The sequence below is a fragment of the Diabrotica undecimpunctata genome, chromosome 8, assembly GCF_040954645.1.
Source record: "Diabrotica undecimpunctata isolate CICGRU chromosome 8, icDiaUnde3, whole genome shotgun sequence".
Taxonomy (NCBI): domain Eukaryota; kingdom Metazoa; phylum Arthropoda; class Insecta; order Coleoptera; family Chrysomelidae; genus Diabrotica; species Diabrotica undecimpunctata.
Genome location: NC_092810.1, coordinates 28,796,648 through 28,818,803, shown reverse-complemented (window position 1 = coordinate 28,818,803; position 22,156 = coordinate 28,796,648). Strand labels below are relative to the sequence as shown.

General features: G+C 33.4%; 1 protein-coding gene across 3 annotated transcripts in view; it reads right to left on the bottom strand.

The window, feature by feature from the left end:
- Nucleotides 1–5,953: 5,953 nt before the first annotated feature.
- The window catches only part of Plp (Pericentrin-like protein), a 147,968-nt gene continuing 131,765 nt past the window's right edge, over nt 5,954–22,156 (bottom strand). For all 3 annotated transcript variants that reach the window (XM_072539956.1, XM_072539958.1, XM_072539957.1), the window contains 2 exons: nt 9,192–9,319; nt 5,954–6,205 (listed from right to left, as the gene is read on the bottom strand). In XM_072539956.1, the coding sequence (XP_072396057.1) occupies nt 6,079–6,205; nt 9,192–9,319 (255 nt within the window). In that variant the 3' untranslated portion in view covers nt 5,954–6,078. The remainder of the gene's footprint in view (nt 6,206–9,191; nt 9,320–22,156) is intronic.

The window sequence follows — 22,156 nt, the reverse complement described above, 5'->3', positions numbered from 1 at the left end:
GAACAAGAAGACAGGAATTCAAGGAATACGGAGATACACTATCTGAAGAAATAAGGGTAAGACTGAGAAGTCTTACAGAAAACCAATGGCACAACAACATTAGAAAAGCTGAAGAAAATCAAGGAAATATATGGAAGATGCTGAAAGCCAAGAGAAGAGGAAAACAAAAGATGCCACAAATTATAGACAATGACGGAATACACTTTGAAACCCAAGAAAAAGTGGATGCAATAGCAAGAAAAATGGCAGCTACACATAGGCAGAATCAGGACATGTCAGACGCAAGAACAAGAGAAGAAGTCAACAATGAATACAACAGGATCAAAAGAAGAAATGAATTCCTAATAGAAGAAGAAGACTACACCAGCCCTAACGAAGTTTCCAAAATCATCAGGAAACTTAAAGGAAGCAGAGCACCAGGTCCTGAAGGAATTCACAACATCACCCTCAAGGAACTACCAAAGAAGATTATAGTACAACTGTACTATATCTTCAAATTCTGCCTAGAAAAAGGACATTTCCCTAACAACTGGAAACACGCCAAGATTATCCCACTACTAAAACCTAGGAAGGATGGAAGAAGACCAGAAAGTTACAGGCCAATATCTCTCCTCGAAACAATAGGAAAAATACTGGAAAAAATCATTTACAAAAGACTGACGAAACATGCAGAAAGAAGAAGAATTATACAAGAAGAACAATTCGGATTCAGAAAAGGAAGGAATTGCGAACTCCAGCTAGCAAGAATTATCAGCGATACGAAGATAAGATTCAACAGAAAACAAAGGACAGGATTAGCTATATTGGATATAGAAAAAGCATACGATACGGTTTGGAAAAAGGCACTAATCTTCAAGATGGACAAAGCTGGTCTTCCTCATTACTTAATCAATATTTGTGATATGTATTTATCTAATAGAACTTTTCAAGTTTCAGCTGACCAAAAGATGTCAACGATACAAGAAATCCAGGAAGGGATGCCTCAGGGCAGTATTCTCTCACCCATCTTATACAATATTTTTGTTTCAGATCTACCAAATGATCCAAAAACCTCAACAGCACTTTACGCAGACGATACAGCAGTGTATGCAACCGGAAAAGATGACAGAAGAATAATCAGAAATATGGAAAACCACCTTGGAAAAATCACGGAGTTCACAGACAAATGGAAGATAAAAATCAACGCAGAGAAGACTCAATTCATCATTTTCACTCAGGAACATAACCCACCAGTACACGAAATCACAGTAGGAGGAAACAGGATCCAAGCAGGAGACGCAGTCAAATACCTAGGAGTTCACCTCGACAGAAAACTCAACTTCCGGTTGCATACACAAAAAACAAAGGTAAAAGCTAATGCTGCTAAAAAACTAATACTCCCCTATATTTTCAGGACCAGTCCACTAACGAAGGCCAAGAAGATCCAGTTGTACCAGGCCTACGTTAGATCGGTGATACTATATGCAGTCCCAGTTTGGAGTTCAATAGCGGAGACCAACTGGAGGAGACTTGAAGCCACAGAGACATCATGCTACCGAATCATAGACGGATCAACATGGGAAGAAAGAATATCCAATGCAACTATCAAAGAAAGGCTCCAGTACACACCACTGAGGGAGGTGGCTGAGAAAAGGACAAGATACTTCTTCCACCAGGCCACAAGAAGACTCCGAAAGACCAGGGACATCCTCGAGAAAAACAGGAACCAGAGGATATACAGAAGCACCCATAAGCTGATCGACCACCTGATCAGGGTCTAGCCGGATGGTTGCCGAAGAACAGCCAACCAGGGAAGTAGGTACGATGCCACAAAAAGTACCTACAGAAGAAGACGCCAGGATGCAACCAGCAGAAGTCCAGGAATCCGAGAGAAAAAATTACCAATATCAGGCGGTGCAAGAGCGGGACGTCGTGAAGAAGAAAATGAAATATAAACAATTTGAAATGTAGGCTAATAATGGCAATAAACGTTTTTATTTTTATTTTTATTTTTTATTTTTTATTTTATTATTTTCACGTTAAGAACGGCTATGAGTAACTATTCTGATGAGCTTTATTAAAGCGAAATACGTATCAATAGATACATAGACGCTTTTAACGTGAAATAAAATCTTTTCTGTCTTTTTCATATATATATATATATATATATATATTTAAATAATTTATAAAACCTTGAAGTAAAAATTAAAAGTTTATCTAGTCAACACTTACTTACATTATTATTTTTTCCTAAGAACTGATTTTCAAAGATATAGATATTGCAACAATAAGTGAAGTTTTCATAATAAGGCCACGTTTTTCTTAAAAAATTGAAGCAGTAGTTTGGTGTTGAACATTATGTCGATAATCCCTACATCTGATTATGTAAGAAAATATTCCGGGTAAGCTCAGTATTGAGAGAAAGTTGTCTTGGTATTACACTTCGTCACTTTCTTCCTCTGAATCACTGTTCTCCACATTGATAATAATTTTATTTAAAACAGGAATGTTTTTAAGATAATCTTTTTCGATATTTTTTACGTGCTCTATTGCTTTCTTCCAATTATCCTCGGAGATATTTTTAAATTCAGAATTTATTAGTTTCACGACAGTGTTGTAACATTTTGGACTTACATTTTTTTGTCTCACATTATATTTCAGTTGAGACCATAACAACTCTATTGGATTTAAAACGCAGTAATATGGTGGTAGTCTTAAAGTTGTATGTCCATTTTGCTGCATCATCAATAATATATTTCTTTACAAATAATTTTGTATTAAGTACCTCTACTAATTGGTCTTTAGTGTACCAATCTTCAAAATATAAATCTTGTGATAATAAAAAATCTTGCAATTCATCCTTTCTAGAGTATTTATTCGGAATTTTTTTAAGTTGTCTAGAATGATATGATGCATTATCTAAAACAATAACACTGTTGTCTGCTAAATTTGGTAATAAGTTATTTTTAAACCACGATTCGAAAGGTTCACCCGTAATATCTTGATAGTCCAAACAACTGTCTTTAATGTCTTTTGCACTTAATAGTAAGCCATCGGTTACCCAACCGTCTTCCCTTCCACAATGTAAAATGCATATTCGTTTGCCCCTGGAAGCTGGTACATTAACTTTGCACTTTACATTGTCATTACTCCAACCTTTTCCAATTGTTTCGTTAGTGTCAAACCACGTTACATCTAAGTAATAAATATTTGTAATGCCCTCCTTTATAATTCGATATACAGTAGCACATGAAACTTTTGTTAAAACCGCAGTTTTTAAAACACTCGCGTGCCGTTCCAATTCTTCACATAATCCATTAAACACATTTAACGCAATTTCTTTAGCGTCTTTCGATAAATGTTTTTTTTTTTCTGGCTTTTTAATACTTCCTCATTTCTGGTCGGTCCTCAATATAATGGTTTCTCATTATATTTTGACTCCCATTTATTTTCCTTAATTTCGGGAATACAAAAAAAGTTTCAAATAAAAGTTGTATTATTTTATCTGTACCGACCAACAAGGTAGCAACAGACCAAATTTTGTATACAGGGAGTGCCCAATAAAATGAATCTTCAATATTTCAAATTGGACACCCTGTATTTTTTTATAGTTTTGAGTAGCCCTGCATTTCCTGATTACCAATATATAACATTGTGTAGCATTAGTTTTGTTCTATAATGGCCATCGAGTTAGAATCTAACTCGATGATAATGGCATATGGTACTACAAAAGGGTAACCATAGGTGGCTATGCAACTGACATTTCAAAATGAAACAATTATTAATTTATTATAAACTGTCAGTCCTCATACGGAAATGGGTTATACTGCAGATGAAAAAGTAGATATATTGTCAATTTATGTAAAAAATAATAAAAACAAGCATGCGGCAAGAAGAGAATATAGGTTGATTTATCCAGATCGACAGACTCCTTCTGCAAATACATGTTTATATAATTATCGTCATGTCATAAATGAAAAAATGTTTGAACGGAAGAAACGTACTATCGTAGGAAATGATGATGAAGATCTTAATACTTTGCTTTACTTTTAAGGTAAAAATTAAATACTTGAATAATAGTTTAAATCGATAATAACATTTTTATTTTAGAAAATTCCGAAACTAGTCTAAACAATGCTACTAATGCATTAGAGAAAAGCCGTGCGACGATACATAGAGTTTTAAAAAAACACAACTATAAGCCGTACAAAATATTACCGGTACAAGAACTTACCGATGTTCATAAGAGAAAGCGTTTACAGTTCTGTCAAGACATGCTTATAAATTTGAACAATGATCCTAATTACTTTTATAACATTTTATGGACAGATGAATCAAATTTTTCAACTTCAGGCATTTTTAATCGAAAGTATTCGTGAGAACAGAAAAATAATACAAAAAAAAATTAAGCAAATAAAAAAGTCAGGAAGAAAATCAATAAATGTGTGGTGCAGAATATTTCAAAACAAAATAGTTGGACCATTGTTTTATGATTATAAATTAACTGGGGAATCATATTTAGACAGTCATTACAGAAGTGGATGAGTTATTAAATCAAAATTATACACAAAATCAATTAAATAGGATGATATGGCAACAAGATGGAACACCGCCACATAATGTCGTAGCCGTTCAAGAACATTTAAATAATCAATTTAATGTGTGGATCGGCAATACGGGTACCATTAAATGGCCACCAAATAGTCCCGACTTAACACCATGTGATAGCTTTTTATGGGGGTTTTTAAAAGAAAAAGTGTATTTTGATTCAAATACAAATATTAACACTATCACGGCAAAAGTTCGCACGGAATTGAAAATTTAAATGGTCATAACAACACAATATCTGACGCATTAGAAAATTTGAGACGAAGATATTACTTGTGCATTAATAACAATGGAGGCCACTTTGAGCATCTATTGTAATGTTAAATGTAGTATTGTATCTTAAATGTAGTATTGAAGTCATTAATTTTGTTGACTTTCTAATATATTTTTTTCTTATCTTAATATAGTATAGTAGTACCATACGCCATTATAGAACAAAATTAATGCTACACTATGTTATATATTTGTAATGAGGAAATGCAGGGCTACTCAAAACTATAAAAAATACAGGGTGTCCCATTTGAAATATTGAAGATGCATTTTATTGGGCACTCCCTGTGTACAAAATTTGGTCTGTTGCTACACTATTGGTCGGTACAGATAAAATAATACAACTTTTATTTGATTTTTTTTTGTATTCCCGAAATTAAGGAAAATAAGTGGGGGGGGGGGGTCAAAATATAATGAGAAACCCTGTACATAGTAAACAAACACTACATGGACTTGGTTCAGTAGTATTCTGACAGAAAATAACAATTTGTCAGTAAACACCAGAACTTGCTGCGCCTAGCTAGTTGGTGCATGTTATAGCGTTGTTAACTCGTAAATGATAAAAAGACTATGGCTCACTTCTATTCTGAACCCTACATTAGTCAGTTCACTCAGAGTACGAGTTTTTCGGGTATTCGGCTGGGTACACAGAAATCGAGTATTTTTAGCCATTTTCCCGTTGGAAGGCTATTCGATAGCTTATGAAAAGTTGGAATACTAATTTGCAAACAGTTTCGCTCTAAGTCAAACCGTTTGGATGTCACAACTGTCCAAAATGTGAAAATGGCCACTTTTCAAATTTCAATAACTAAAAAACAATTGAACTAGTGAATTCCACTATAGCTATATGTAAGGCCACCTATTTCTTTCGATTTAGTGGACTCGGTTGGGCTATGTGTATTAAATAACTTTTATTAATTTAGATATTGGTTTCTATATTGTTTAATAACACCTCAAAGACACTCACTGAATGAATGCCGAACCTCCGATCGTTCCATCAGTGTGCGCGAAGCAGACAAAAATGCGTCATTTAATGTTTGCTACACATAAAAAATGGCACTATTGATCTACTGACATATCCAATAAAAACAAACAATTCAACTTAAATAATTTATTAATAACCTGATTTGGCTTAACCTAACGTCTTTATATACCATATGGTAACTAAACAAATTAATAACAATTTTCTTGTAAAGATATCAAAAATATATCTATATTACTTCACGTTGTATCGGACTCTAACACTACACCCAACTTTTCTTGAATTTGGTCAAATCTTTCAACAAACTGAGCTAGAAGTTGAGGAGCCTTGAGTGCACTCATGTCTTCTTTGTTTAACATCGCGTTCCTAAAACATAAATAAATAAAGATAGAATAGAATAGAAATATGCTTTATTGTGACTGAAAATTGTACAATTTTAAGGACAAAGCTTACAAAAAGTAGAAAAAAACAATAACAATATATATAGTTACAATATATATATATATATATATATATATATATATATATATATATATATATATATATATATATATATATAGTAACAATATATATACAAGCAACAAAGTATATATATATATATATATATATATATATATATATATATATATATATATATCATCATCATCATGTGCAGCTTTATCAACCGTTTCCAATTACGGTGCAGCCTCCCTTATTTCAATGATTCATAAGGGGTCGCGAGGCATACCTTACCACGCTGCCTCAGGTCGGGTTGGTAAGGGGCAAGTGTTGTCGTACAATGGCTTTTGCCAGTAACCATTGAGTTATATTATATTAATTAGATTTATAGTTCCATCGTTGATTAAAATCAGTTTCCCAGACATCGAGGGGAGCATTATCTAAAAAATTGAATGTTTCACATTTTTCATCAAAATTATCATCATTGTTGTTGTATTTTGGATCAAAAGTCGTATTATTCATAAAAACTGCAACAAAATGAGATTTTCTGTTGCTATTTTATCCATTTACTTAACCAAATTTCAAATTTTAATATATATGAGATCTTAACGGAATTTTTCATATATTGTCATTTTGACAGTTTTGTTATATAAATAATTAACTGGATGCATTTTCATAAAAAAGGTACTTTGGGGTACCGTAAACAAACCCACAAACTGACACATATACAAAACGTGATTAAAATGTTCATAAGTAATTGTCAAAAACACTATAATCCCGGTTCTTATCTTACCGTTGATAATTAGTGTCATTGTGTGATATGTTTTCGACGTGGGAATAATTTCGTCTTCATTTAAATCAGTTGTATTGGAAATAAATTATTTAAACAGATTAGCAATAAAGTTTGTTGCACTACTAATTTCTACATCTGACTGCATCCAATTATGTGGTAACATCTTTTTGTAAATCTTTACAGAAATATCCAATTTATTCAGATCTTCTTCAGCTTGCTATTATTCATGATCTATTAAATAATGAAAAGTGATTTTCTGTTGCTATTTTGTTCATTTTTACCTTAAAATTTGGATATTTATAAGATCTTAACGGAAAATTTTGATATACAAACTAAATGTCACAATGACATACATATATATTTATATATATATATATATATATATATATATATATATATATATATATATATATATATATATATAAATACTTTGTTGCTTGTACCTAAACGTACTGTAATTTCTTAGTTATTCGTTAAGAAACTCTGCCACTGAATAATCTGGTCAAACCATCTTCTTCTTGGATGGTCAAACCATCAACAGATCTTGTGAAATCATTTTAGAAATTTATTTTCAAAAAAGGTTCGACACATAAAAGGAGATAAAATTTCCGCCGTTGTTCTATTTTTTCTACGAATACCTTGCAATCGTTAATTAGCTAGGGGAAATAGGGTTTCGCTCGGTGCTGTGACAAATCCAGGTATCTGAATTTTTTTAGTTATTATGGACCTATATAAAGAAAATCTATACGTTTTCTGCAGAGATTTCGGCGTCTTTTTTAATCTAGTGTAAAAATGCAACGTTTTCGTTTTTTGCTTACAGAAATGATATATACAAATTTTAATATAATACTAATACCTATTTATGTATATTTTATTATAAAATAAATATTTTAACTATTGCTGAAATATCAGTCTTTTCGTCTTTTCGGTCAAGTTCGAAAAAAGGAAACGAACAAGATGCTTTCAGTGAAGACTTGTGCCGTGCATTAATCTCTTCAAATATACTGCTTTCAAAATTATCAAATGAAAACTTAACTTCTTTTTAAAAAAAATATTGTAAATTGAATATTCCAAGTGAAAGAACATTAAAGAGAAACCAAGTCAACTCGTTGTACTGGTCAGTAATAGATAATATAATAACTCAGTGGCGCACCCAGGGGGGCCTTTTGGAGGTTAAACCCCCCCCCCCCAGGACCCCCCTATTCCGACACTGTTACACATTTTGAGGACTCAAAATGGAGTACATCATAAAAAAAATTTCGGTGACCAACCAAACCTCCCCCCCAGAGTCAAATTCTAGGTGCGCTACTGTAATAACTAATATTAGCGACAATTGCTTCTACGTTTGTATTGTCGAAACCAATGATTCGTCAGGAAGATATATCGCTCGTTTAATGATTGGTGTTCTAAGCGATTAGATCTTACCAAAATCATATTTCATTTCATGCAAGCAATTAAAAAAAAACTCTCAACATTATCACGTTTTCTATAAGAAATATCAAATTTTTTTCTTCTTGCAGCTGTTTCTAACCATAAATTATTGGTTTTTTATCAGATGCTGCACCATATATGGTCAAGGCAGGACAAAATTTAAAAATATTTTATACCACCTTAATACACTTACTTGTCTAGGACATGGAATGAACAGAGTTGCGGAAGAAATTAGAAAAAGTTTTTTTTTGAAAACTCCCTGATATCAAGAATAAAAACAGTATTCCTCAAATCTCCTATAAAAATTCAACTTTATAAAGAAATGCTTCCAAATATTAAACTTTCACCGGAACCCGTTCTAACACGATTGGGAACATGGTTGGAAGCCGTTTTTTTCTATTCAGACTATTTCGTAGCTTTACAAAATGTATTAATTGACCTTTAACGGATGAAAGTTGCCAATATCTGCTAGATGCTAAACAAATTTTTAAAAACAACGTTCTTTAGCAGCAACTTTCATTCATTAAATCAAATTTTAGTTTGCTTCAAAACACTATTACTCACATTGTCACACTTAGTCACAGTGGAATTACGGAAAAACATTCAGAAACTCTTTAATCTTTATGCCTTCTCTTGACAATAAGAAATTGTATACGTGTAACGGGGATAATAAATAGTTAAAATATTTACCCTGTCGCTATCCTACTTCTTCTTTCTTTTGAAGGCGGTGTCGTTCCTGACCAGGGTACTGATCGTTCTGGATAAAAGTCTTCGCTCCTGACAGACTCTCTATCTTCTTCTAACCGTTCACGGACCTCCTAGAAGAAAAAATAGTACTAATATTTTATATAGTTTTTTTATAGTAACGAGTTAAGCGTTTTATGGAGTGACGTTATTCGAAAACACGTTTTTAGATCGACATGTCACCGAGACGCCCACAAATTAGGATTTGGTACTTACAGATTAAGTTTTATAGTTGGTAAAATTAGTACGAATAGTTTTTAATAAATTTCATTTTATTTTAGGCTAAGGAAAAGCCACTTGTAACATTACAACAACAAAAAAATAGACTAAGATGGTCAAAGAGCATAAAGATTGGACTCAGTCGCAATGGGATTCAATAGAATGGAGTGATGAGTCTAGATTTGAAGTGTATGTTGGAGATAGTAGGAGTCGTGTCATTCGCAGGAAAAATGAAGCTTTCCATCCCGACTATCTGAAGAGAAAAGTCAAATTTCCTGCATCTGTCATGATCTGGGGCAGCATGCCGTCTAAAGGTATGGTAAAGTTACATTTTATCGATGAGATTGTAAACACGGACAAATATTTTTTTTTTATTTATTTATTTATTGCTAATTTACAATCTACTTCAATACAGTAATAAGTAAATATGATGTATGTTCTTGGCTTGTGGCAGGTGTCGTCCATTGATGACTCTCTGGAATTTACATAGCAGCTAGATCTTCTGGCCAAAGTCTTTTTAGACGTCTGTCAACCAGTGGGGGGTTGAATAATTCGTCTATGAGATGGTTTGGATGGTCTGCGCTGCGATTCATGTATCTTCTGGAGTGGTCGGCAATCACATCATTGATGAAGGGGATGTTGAGGTCTGCATGAAGGGTTTGGTTTGACACATACCATGGGGCTTTAGCTAACATACGAATAGTTTTTGACTGGAATGTCTGTAGTATCTTGGTGTTGGATGGTTTGCTACAGCCCCACAGCTCAATTCCGTATGTCCACACTGGTTTGAGTATTGTTTTATAGATGGTCAGTTTGTTTTCTAATGAAAGTTGCGATCTTCTGTTGATTAGCCAGTTCATATTTTTAACTTTTAGGTCGGGGTGTCGTCGTTTGGCTGCAATATGTGATTTCCAAGTAAGTTTTTCATCTAGATGAAGACCCAGGTACTTTACTTCTGTTTTTATAGGTATAGGTGAATTATTTAGGTGTAGTTGTGGACATCTAATTCTTCGATTTGTGAAATTTACTTGACAAGACTTGTTTGTGTTGACATTTATTTTCCAGCATTTAAGCCAGTCTTCTAGTTCATTGAGATGATTTTGCAATTTGTTAAATGCTAATATTTCGTTGATGTCTGATGCTAGTATACCAGTGTCATCCGCAAATGTTGCCATTAGTGTATTTTCGCTAATAGGAATATCAGCAGTGAAGATTTGATAAAGGAATGGGCCAAGTACACTGCCTTGAGGTACTCCGGATTTTATTTGGTGGTAGTTGGATAGAGCACCTTCGAATTTAACTTGGAAGTATCTGTCAGACAAGTATGATTTAAGGAGGAGGTAGATTTGGTCAGTTAGCTGAGCTTTTATTTTAAAGAGAAGACCCTCATGCCACACTCTATCAAATGCTTTCATGCCACACTCTATCAAATGCTTGCTGTATATCGAGGAATGCTGATAGACAGATTTGTTTCCCTTCTAGGCTCTCTTTTATTTTGTTGACTAATCTATGGCACTGTTGTATGGTTGAGTGATTTGACCGAAAACCAAACTGATGATCTGGGATAAGGTTTTCTATAGGTATTATTGTTTCTATTCTGTTAAGGATTAACCTTTCGAAGACTTTTGATAAAGTCGGAAGGAGACTTATTGGTCTGTACGAACTGGCTTCAGTTAGAGGTTTACCAGGTTTAGGTATCATTATAATTTGTGCATACTTCCATTGCACTGGAAAATAGCATAGTCTCAGGAGGCTATTAAAAATAATGGTTATTAAGACGACACCTTTTCTTGGGAGTTTTTTTAAGATTTCGCCAGTTATAAGGTCAAATCCTGGAGCTTTATGAGGGTTAAGCAGGTTGATTTCGTTACGGACTTCGTTTGGTGAGAAGTATTTTAGTGGTAATGATAGCTGACAGGGTGCATTAAGGAAGTCTCTAATTTTCCCGTCGTTAATATCGTTGGCCTGTGGGGTGGAGAAGACAGTTGATAGATGTTCTGCAAATCTGTTGGATTTTTCTATATCTGATCGAGCCCAGGTTCCATCATTTTTCCGAATTGGTGATTTCATTACTACCGGCCTTTTGAATTTCTTTGTGGCTTTCCAAAGAGAGTTGTCGTCAAGAGAAAGGTTTGTGACATATCTTTCAAAAGATTCGTTTTTGGCTGTTTGGATAGCGGAATGAAGTCTGTGTGTGAGCCTGTTTAGATTTGTTTTATCTATCGCGTTTCTTGTTCTTTGCCATTTGCGACGGGCTCTTCTTCTTTCTTCTACTAGTGTTCTAGTGTGGAGGGGTATACTATACCTTTCATCAATGGTTTTTTCCTTTTCAGGAGTAGCTTTCCAAGCGGCTTGTTGTATTTGTTCCGTTAGATATTTTACAGCTTCTTCAATATCGTTTTTGTGTTTGAGTCGAATGTCAAGAGATATTTTTTCATTGATTTCTTCTTTGAATTGAACCCAATTCGTGTTACTGGAACATAGCCTTGGTGCAAGAGTTTTCCAAATTATATTGGTACTTAAAGTTATCAAGATGGGACTGTGGTCCGAATGTAGATCAAAACTGGGGGTGATGTCGCTGTGTATTTCAGGTATTCCCTTAGTTATAGCAAAGTCTAGCAGATCAAGAATTTTGTTGTTATCAGTGGGCCAGTATGTGGGGATACCAGTTGTTAGGTATTTCAGGTTATTATCTTGTATGATCTTTAATAGATTTCTGCCTTTTGGAGATATCAGTCTTGCTCCCCAGGTTGTATGTTTTGCATTCCAGTCCCCTGCCACTAGGAAATGTGAACCAAGTTGTTCAAAAAACTCTCTGTATTCCTCCAGATTGATGGTATGGCGTGGTGGGCTGTAGATAGAAGCTATTGTTAATGGGAAGGTGAGCGCTTGTACTTTTATGATACTACTCTGAATTTTGTTGGTGATATATGGAGCAAGTTCATAGTGCTTTACAGCTGTACGGATTATTACAACTGAACCAGCATGGGCTGTTCCATCTGGATGGTTTGCGTAATAGACAGAGTAGTGTGGAATTTTTATAAAAGACCTCTCAGTTGTGTGACTCTCAGATATAAGTAGGATGTCTATTTTGTTTAATTTTAGAAATAGTATAATTTCTTGCACATGGTTTGTTAGACCATTTGCGTTCCACTCTGCTATTCTAAGTGAGTTAGCCATTACGACGTTCTATTTATCACTGTTGTAAGCATGCTTAGTATCATGCTGTTTTGGTTTATCAATTGTGCAAACATATTTTTAAATTCGTTGAGGAATTCTGTAAGTTTATTTGAAAGGTCTGAATTATTGTTGTTGTCTTGTGAAGAAGTATTAGTTGCTGCAACTTGAGCATATGTTACATGTGATTGGCGTATGTGGTGAGCATTAGTGTTATTATTATTTAGGCTTGCAACTCTAGGAATGCTGCTTGTTATATTTTTGTTTTTCGAATTTACTAGGTCTTTATATATAGCACATCCTTTATAGTTTGCTGGATGATTGCCATTACATAAGGCACATGTTGCTGGTGTGTCGCGTGCTTTTTTGCAGGTTTTTGTATCATGTGATCCACCGCATTTAACACAGGCGAATGGCCTCAGACAGTAACTTTTTGAGTGCCCGTATTTTTGACACCTTGTGCATTGTACTATTGTATTTTTTATTCTAGGTGGTTCTACTGTTATTATGCAGTTTCGTAGGACTTGCAGGTTAAATATGTTTTTGTTGTTTTCATTTGGCTCTATATCGACAAAGAATAAGGGCAATGGTTCTTTGGTAACTCTATGTCTAACATTAATTATGTTGCGAACTTTAAAACCTTTATTATCTAATTCATGCGAGATATCTCCTGTGGGTGTTGAATGATGTAATCCTCTTATGACAACTCTATAGGCCCTCTCTTGTTTCGGTTGGTAAGTGTGATGTACAATGTTTTCTTTTCTAAGGTGCTGTATGAGTCTCCTGTAGGTGTCTGAGTTTGTAGGGTTAATTTTTACTGTATTATTTGAAATGGTTTTGGTGTAATAGGTTTCGGCCGTAGTTGCAGTTGAAAGGTTTGCTATCATAGCACTATAGTCAGTAACTCCATAAATATAGATTGGTGGCGGTGAGGGATCTTTTTTGGTTATATTTGTGTTTGGTGTATTTGATAAATTGTCTGTTTGTTCATCTAGATTTTCTTTTGAGAGGGAATCAAATCTGTTTTGTGTTTGGATTTGCTTGGGAATTTCTGAAGTTTTTTGTCTTTTCACCCTTTTTCTCTTATTGCCAACTTCTTGCCAAGGATGTTTATTTTCGTTTTCTGTTTCGTTAAGTTCTACGTCGCTATCGCTATCCGTGTAGTTATTGATGTTTTGTGATGATGAGAGTGAGCATTGAGGGTTTGTGGATACTGTTGTGTATTGGGACTGAATAGGGTTTTGAGTGTTATGAATATTTTGTGCAGTTGATTGACTAGGAAATTGTACTTGGTTTGGTATAGCTATTTGGGTTGGAATAGGTATTTGGTTTAGGCATGACATTTGCTTTGTTGTCTGGTTAGCAGATGGTGTTTGATTAAAATACAAAAATGGTACTTGCGGTTTTACTGCTGTTTGGTTTGACTGGTTCTGGTTATTTATTGTTGGGACATCCTGTATAGTATTCATTTGTTGATAAATTGGTTGGCCATTATTATCAAATCCTAATAAGTTCCCCGAAGGGAACATATTTCTTTTGGTTGTTTGACTAATCACTTAGTTTTTGTTACTTTTCACTTTAACAATTTTTTGATGCTGATAAGATAATTACTAGTTAATTAGGTAGTTTTACGATAAGGAAGTTCTCTAGCGCTTTGAATGACGGTACGTGTTCACGCTTCGAGAATCAGATTGCTACTATGGACAAATATTTGAATACCTATTTTAGAAGAACCTCTTTTACCGATTATGGAACACCGTTTAACATCAGTGGAAGATATTGTGTTCCAACAGGACGGCGCAGGTTGTCATACCTCAAAAAAGAGTTTAAAATGGATTGAGGACCATGACATACCACTTCTGGAATGGGTTTCTAATAGTCCCGACTTGTCCCCGATATAGACTTTTTGGCGCGAAATGAAAAAAGCTTTGAGAAAACATCCTGCCAGGTCCGTCAACGAATTGAAGGAAAAATTGTAAGAAATATGAGATTCGTCTACATTAGAATTTTGTCATAACTTGGTAAAAACTATGCCTCGAAGAATTGTGGATGTCATTAAAAAGAAAGGGGATGTAACTCAGTGGTAAACTTTCACATTTTTTTTTTGTTACTATTACATACTTTATGCGTTTTTAAAATTTATTATTATTCCGTTTAATCTATAGTTTTCATTAAGTTATAAAATATTTTCTATAATTAGGAAATTCAAAAATGTTGTTCGATGCATTAAAACTTCTAAAATTTACGCTGCGCTTTTATTTTTGTATTTAAAGTCAGCCGCATCAACCATATTGGTTATTAGCGGATGGATTTAATGTAAACAATAATGATTACAAATAACAAATAAATAACATACTTATATGTGGTTCAATATGTTACAGTCTCTTAAAAATTTCACAATATTTTCACTGGTACACTCACTAAAAATATCTCTTATAACTGATGGAATTTTATTAGTTAGTCTTTCAGCACTATATTTGGGACACTCCGTTAATACGTGTTTCACTGTTAACGGTACGTCACAACTCATACATTTTGGTTGAGGTTCCTTCTTCATGAGATATTCATGTGTGAGTTTGCTGTGTCCTAATCGGAGCCTGTTAATACAACGTGAAGGAAACGGCTAGGGACGTTCTTACTCCATCGTCCAAAATTTGGTTTAATTTCTTTTAACTTTGAGGATTTTTCTTTCCAACATTTAGTCCAATTACATATCAGTTTTTGTTTAAAGTACGGATTGAGATCTTCTGCTAATGTTTTTATTATCGGTCTGATATTTGGGGAATTTGTTATTTCTCGAGCATTTTTATCAGCTAGTTCGTTTCCTTTAATGCCTATATGTGATGGTACCCACACAAAGAATAATGTTTTGTTTTCCAGCTGCTGCATCTTGTTTTTAATTAATTTACCAATCGGGTTGCAGGTGTACATTTTTGACAGTATATGGAGGGAATTGATTGAGTCAGTAATAATAAGGAATTTATCTGGTTTGACTGTATGTGATTTAGAGCTCTGTATATTGCACACATTTCTCCAGTTATCACAGTGGATTCTGTGGGAATTTGAAACTTGTTATTGTGTAAATGCAATTGGAATGCAATTTTAGATTCCCTTGCCGAGTAATTTTTCCCTTGGTAGAAATCGTTTGATTTCTCTTTTTGTTTTTAGATGGCGTAGTTACGTCCGTATATAGTTATTTTGATAACTATTGTCTAGGACGGGAAAGATTTTTGTTTTGGTCAGAGTAGTGGCTATACCGCTCTTAGGAGACCTAAATAGGTCGAAATACGTATAAGCGGCTGTCGCTGCCCTGTATCAAAACAAAAATCTAATACCGTCATTATGTTTTTTTATTGTGTCTCTTATAACAAATGATGATCCTACACCAGAAGTTGTTGTAAATAGATCTGTGTAAACTTGGATATATTCAGGGAAAGAAGAAAGTATTCTATTAAAATTGCTTATAAATATTTATGGATTAGTTTTAGATTTATGATATGATGATAGTTCTAAATTTAAAGTAGGCAAAGGTATTAACCAGGGTTGTGGCGTGTTTACGTTTGCTGAATGTGTTGAGGGAAAGTTAAAAATTTCAATAGAGTTTAAAATATTTTTGATCCTTAATTGAAATGGTAAATGTATTCTTATATTGATATTTGATAACGATGACTGAGTAAGAAAAGGGTTGTCAGGTTGTAGTGATGATTGTTTTGAAGCGTAAGATAGACTAAGTAATTTCCGTCGTTCATGTAATGATGGCTTTCCAAGTTCCCACTCGAGGCTTGCAACAGGAGTTGTTCTATAAGCTCCAGAGATTATACGTAATGCATTGTTGTGTATAATGTCTAGATTTTGAAATTTGACTTCGACGCTGAAGAATATGTAATGCATCCGTAGTCCAATTTTGATCGGATTAGGCTTCTATAAAACAGTAATAATGTATCTCCGTCAGCACCCCATTGTTTGTTCGCTAAGATTTATAAGATTTTGACATGATATCGCCAATTTTTTAATATGTGGTTTCCAACTTAAAGTTTCGTCGAATGTTATGCCTAAATATTTTATCTCTGTACTCCGTTTCAAAAACTTTGTGCCGAATTTTAAAGCAGAAATGTTGGTGTGAATAGGCTTTTTGGAAAAAATAATATATTGTGTCTTGTCAGCTGAAAAATAGAATCCACTACTATTAGACCAACTTTCGATTTTATTTAGTTCATCTTGTAAAAGTTTGACCATCGAGTTAATATTTTTTCCTTTGATAAACATTATCATAGTATCAGCATATAATCTAGCCTGTGCAGGTCTCTTGAGATTTTTTATAACATCATTCATTGCTATTAAAAAAAGTGTAGGGCTAATTACAGATCCTTGTGGTGTTATATTGTCTTGAGACTTAATACTAGAAAGTTCTCCATTACTACGTACTGAAAATTTGCGTTCATTTAGAAAGTTATTCAAAAATGCCAACATGTTTCCTTGAATTCGCCAAGTTTACAGCTTTGTTAATATTCTGTGTCGCCATGCTAAGTCAAATGCTTTGTGGAGGTCAAAGTAAACATATATGCATTTCTGTTTGTTACAGAAGGGTTCATTAATTTGACTTTCTAAATGTAAAACGTCGTCTATTGTAGATCTCAAAGGACGAAATCCAGCTTGTTTCGGTATAAGTAAATTGTGATGTTCCAAATGCCACATAAGTCTATTATTTATTATTTTCTCTAGCAGTTTGCAAGTAGAACATGTGTGTAAGTGATATTGGCCTATATGATTCTGCTGCTTTAGCCGGTTTGTTAGGTTTTTGTATAGGGATGACAATAGCTTGTCTCCATAAGTCAGGAAATTTTTGTTTACACCAGATTGTATTAAAAAGATTCAATAGGAAGTCCAAAGCTTCGTTAGGTAACTGTTTTAAGAATATTGCGGGTATGTCATCTGGACCTGGTGATGTGTCTTTTAACATTTGGATTGTTTCTAATAGTTCCGTTTGATTAATTGGAGTATTTATATCATCGTTATTGGCTATAATTTCTATTGGATTTGCTTCTTCTTCTTCCCGATATCGTAAAAAAGTATTGCTGTAATTTTCATTTGTAGATTCTTGTCTGTATGTTTCAGATAATTCTTCTACAACATTTTTGTTTTTATTAATTAGGTTTCCATTTCGTTCTAGGTATTTTATTCCATTTTGTGTATTGACGCCAGATATTTTCTTAACGTTTTTCCATGCTGATGACTATGACATGTTTGTATTCCTGTTAATACTTTGAACGTATTTTTTCCAAGACTCTTTTTTAGATCTGGTAATAATTAATTTTGAATATACCCTTTTTTTCTTTATCTCTATGAAGTTCTCATTGATTTTATGTCTTTTGAAAGTATTTAAAGCTTTTTTACTTTGTTTAATTGCCAATTTACACTCTTAATTCCACCAGGGAACAACTTTGTTTTTTGTTATATACTTTGTTTTTCCCATTGCAATTGTGGCGGCTTCAGTGATTAAGTTATTAAACAATTTTAAAGTTAAGTTTATGTCTTCTTCAATTATAGGGATATTCGATATTTCTTCAGTAATTTTTGTTTTAAATAGGTTCCAGTTGGCTTGCTTAATTTTCCACTTTTGCAAAGGATTGGTTTTTGTTGTGGGGTTGGAAATCTTTGTAACTATTATTGGATAATGATCACTTCGATATAAATCGTCTATGATTTGCCATGTGTAGTTTAGTAACGTCGATGGGTCAGAAATAGACAAGTCAATAGCTGAAAAATTTCCAGTAGCTGCATCAAAACCAGTTTTAGCTCCGTCGTTCATTATTGTTAAATTCAGGCTATTGATTACGTTTGCTAATAATAACTTTCAATTTTTAGTTGTTTGTTCGGAACCCCATAGAAGATTAAGGCTGTTAAAGTCCCCAAGAATTAATTTTGGTGATGAAATTTGCATAATTAAGTCGGAGAGTTCATTTCCTTGCATATTTTGGCTCGAGGGAATATAAATGTTACATATGTTCATTTTTTGATTAGTATCTATTGTTACTGTTACTGCTATTGCTTCTAGGTTTGTATTAATTATGATTCTGTTTACTTGTAAATCGGTTTTAACATATATCGCAATACCGCCTAATATTTCCTAATAAGTACCTGAAATAAGCGTAGGCGGGTGTAAACACTGTTTAAGTTCCACTGTAAAATATTATTATACATGAATTATATTTTTATTTAAATAATTAGTTTTGAGATGTATCACTGTCTAAGTCAAATGAACCAACATGTTCGAGCAGTTGTTTAGTTAATTTTTTACTTAGTCTAGTACATTTAATTTTTATATTTCGATCTTCAGCCTGCGAATGTATTTCATTTATGATTTCTATAAGAGATGGAATACGTAGGTCTTTGGAAATGCTTAGTGCATCACTACTACCGTAAGTGTTCTCTAACAGATCAATGAATTGTTGACTATCGAGTGGGAACTTGGGATTGTGATTGTCAATAAAATTGGTTATCTTTTGGGGCAATTCTTGAAATTCTAATGAGGGTTTGTCTTTCGACTTCAACTTTTTCTTTGGAGTAATTACTATTTAAATGGGAATAAGCCACAATTAAAGGTTAAAGTACGTTTATTGACGTTTCACTAATGTTTGTATTTTAGGAACGATTTCCGAAATGGAAATTGAAACCTCAATAAACGTACTTTAACCTTTAATTGTGGCTTATTCCCATTTACATAGTAATTACTTTAACATGCCACAAGAAAATAGCTTCAGAACAATTTTTTTTGGAACTTTTGGAACAGGTGTTGGAAAGTCAGATTTTGGTTCTGAGGAACTTGTAATATCTGGTGTATCTTCTGGGCTAGGCAATTTCAGATAAATTTCGTTTGGAGGCCGTAGGTTTTAGTTAGCGGAGTTGTTTGAACTTCAAAAGAAGCGAGTATGTCAGAATTGGGCTCATTAAATGTAAGAGTAATTGGTTTTTGTTCACATATCATTTCAGGGTTAGTAGTATTTGATATAGACGCTCTTAAATTATTGCTGTCTGAGGAATGGTTTAGAGAGGAACTATGTTGTTGTGATCTAGTATATGAAGAAGTTGAAACTTGGAGTTGGAGGCCGGCACATTGACAAATGACCTGGTTGCTTGCAATTATAGCATAATGTATCTGTTGTAAGAAATATGCGATATTTTAAGTCATCATGATTAATTTCTAATGTATCGGGAATTTGGAAACTATCTTCTGGAGGAGATATGTACACCTGTCTTCGAAAACTAAGTATGTGACTATACGCTGGATCGGTTGCTCCAATTCGTAAGCATGTAAGGGGTGACATTAGCTGTAATCCAATGGTTTTTAACTAGGTTTCCAATAAATTATGTGGAATTGTGGGACTTACGTTGGATAGAAAAAGTCTTTGTGACGGGGTAACTAGCTTTCTTACTGGTATTACTGTGTTATTAATTTTAATAGAATTATGTTTTTTTAAAAATTTGTCTACAGCGGATTTACTTGATAAGTATACACAAACACAGTTGTTTAAAATTCTGGATGAAAAAATTATGTTTTTTGGGTCTACAAGTGGTACGAGTTCTAATAAATAATCTTGTAATTTGATGCCCTCTATTGCAGAAAAGATAATTGCCTGCTCTTTGCTAGGAAAAGTTATTGGTGAGTGAATCAATGCTGTGGAGTATTTTTTAGTGTTTGGTGAGTTCTCAGTCTCAATAATAACATTGCCGTTATTACTATTCATTTTGATCGTTTTCGATTTTTCGGTTTCATCAATTCGGCTGAGTACGGATCTGTTTTATTTAAAAGTTGACGAGCAACCAGATTTTAATAATTGCTCTTTTTATTGTAACCAAATTGTTAGGTTAGTTAGGACAATACTGACACAGTGATACTGTGATAATATATTCAGTTTATTATCATGCAATCAAACAAAATCAAAGTTTTCTTTACTCACGTATGATTTCCTGCACTTAAACACTATAACTACTTAAGTAATAATTTTAACTTGTTAATTATCGGTTTTTACTATTAATATTTCAGAGCAATTTGTTAAACCAGTTGCTGGTAGGATCGATTCACGTTCTCTGTATAATCGCTTTTATTTTTGTTCTCTAAAATTTAATTTTATTATCAATCTAACGTTGGGCCAACTGATATGGGAAGGGGCCCGTACGGCACAAATGTAAAAAAATTGCGCAAAATGGATATACCAACATAAATAATATTTCTATAATTCCAAGAACAAAAATTATAATAAAAACCTCAGGTGATTAAAATTTCTAATGATAGTTTGGATATTACAACCACAAACCGATATCACCACAACATATTCTTATCAAAATAATTATTTTTAATTTTAAATACAGTAAATTAATATACCGTAGTATAAACAATATGTTCAGCATGCAAGTTATATATTTTTTAACTACAATCGCACTTGTATCATGCAAAGAGTACGTCAAAGGCGTCAAAGAGATGAAAAATTACACCATTGGCGCAGTAACGCCAAACAAAACTATTAGAGTGAACAACATTTGTTTAAGTAATTACACAGAGTGTATAAACTATGGCATTAATACTACACTAACGTTTAAAAACGTATACGATGTGAATGTACCATTTTATACGCAGCTTTGGAACCTTACTTCAAAAGATTCCAAAAGTATCTACCGCAGCCTTGCTGACTGGTATATCCTAGACGATATAGTAATGTTGCGGAGTAATACGACATGTGTATACTCGGAGGAGACCTGTTATGATCTTAAAACGAATGCCTTTTGGCACTGGAATAACACTGAAGGAAAAAATGCTGCGTTATCTAACATATTTAGTGGACCAGTGGAAGAATGGACTGTGACTAATACGCCACTAATCCGGTACATTCGGTTTGATCATAACGACCAATCGTATCGGTTAAGATTAGTTAAGATGGACACGGTATTGAACACGAGGGTATGGAAGACAGAAATAGATCACATATTTGTGTACGACTATGTTGGAGACGACCAAAACACCAGTTTATTGACAATGTTACCATCGGGAGATGACATCACGTTTTTCGAAATAATGTCTGATTTAGCAATATATCCTCCGTCACTCAAGTGTACAAAGAATTTTGAAAACGAAGAAATAGAAGATTTACTGTTGTTTGTGCTGTTGGGAATCGTTATAGCGCAGTTGGTGGGTGGCGTATTCACAAAAATAAGTTGGTGGAAAAGTGTTTGTTGTAAGGTTCGTAAAGACACTAAGATTACACCTAAGCAACAAGTATTATTTAAGAAGAATAATAGATCTGAAAGTGTTGAATATATAGATAAACATTATGAAAAAGTTGATTATGCAGCCGAGGAGCATTATAGCGAAATTTTAAATAATTAATAATAAAGATGTATTACATAAGTATTTTTTTTTAATTCTTTCAGTATATATATATATATATATATATATATATATATATATATATATATATATATATATATATATATATATAATAAACTAAGGTACACTCGAA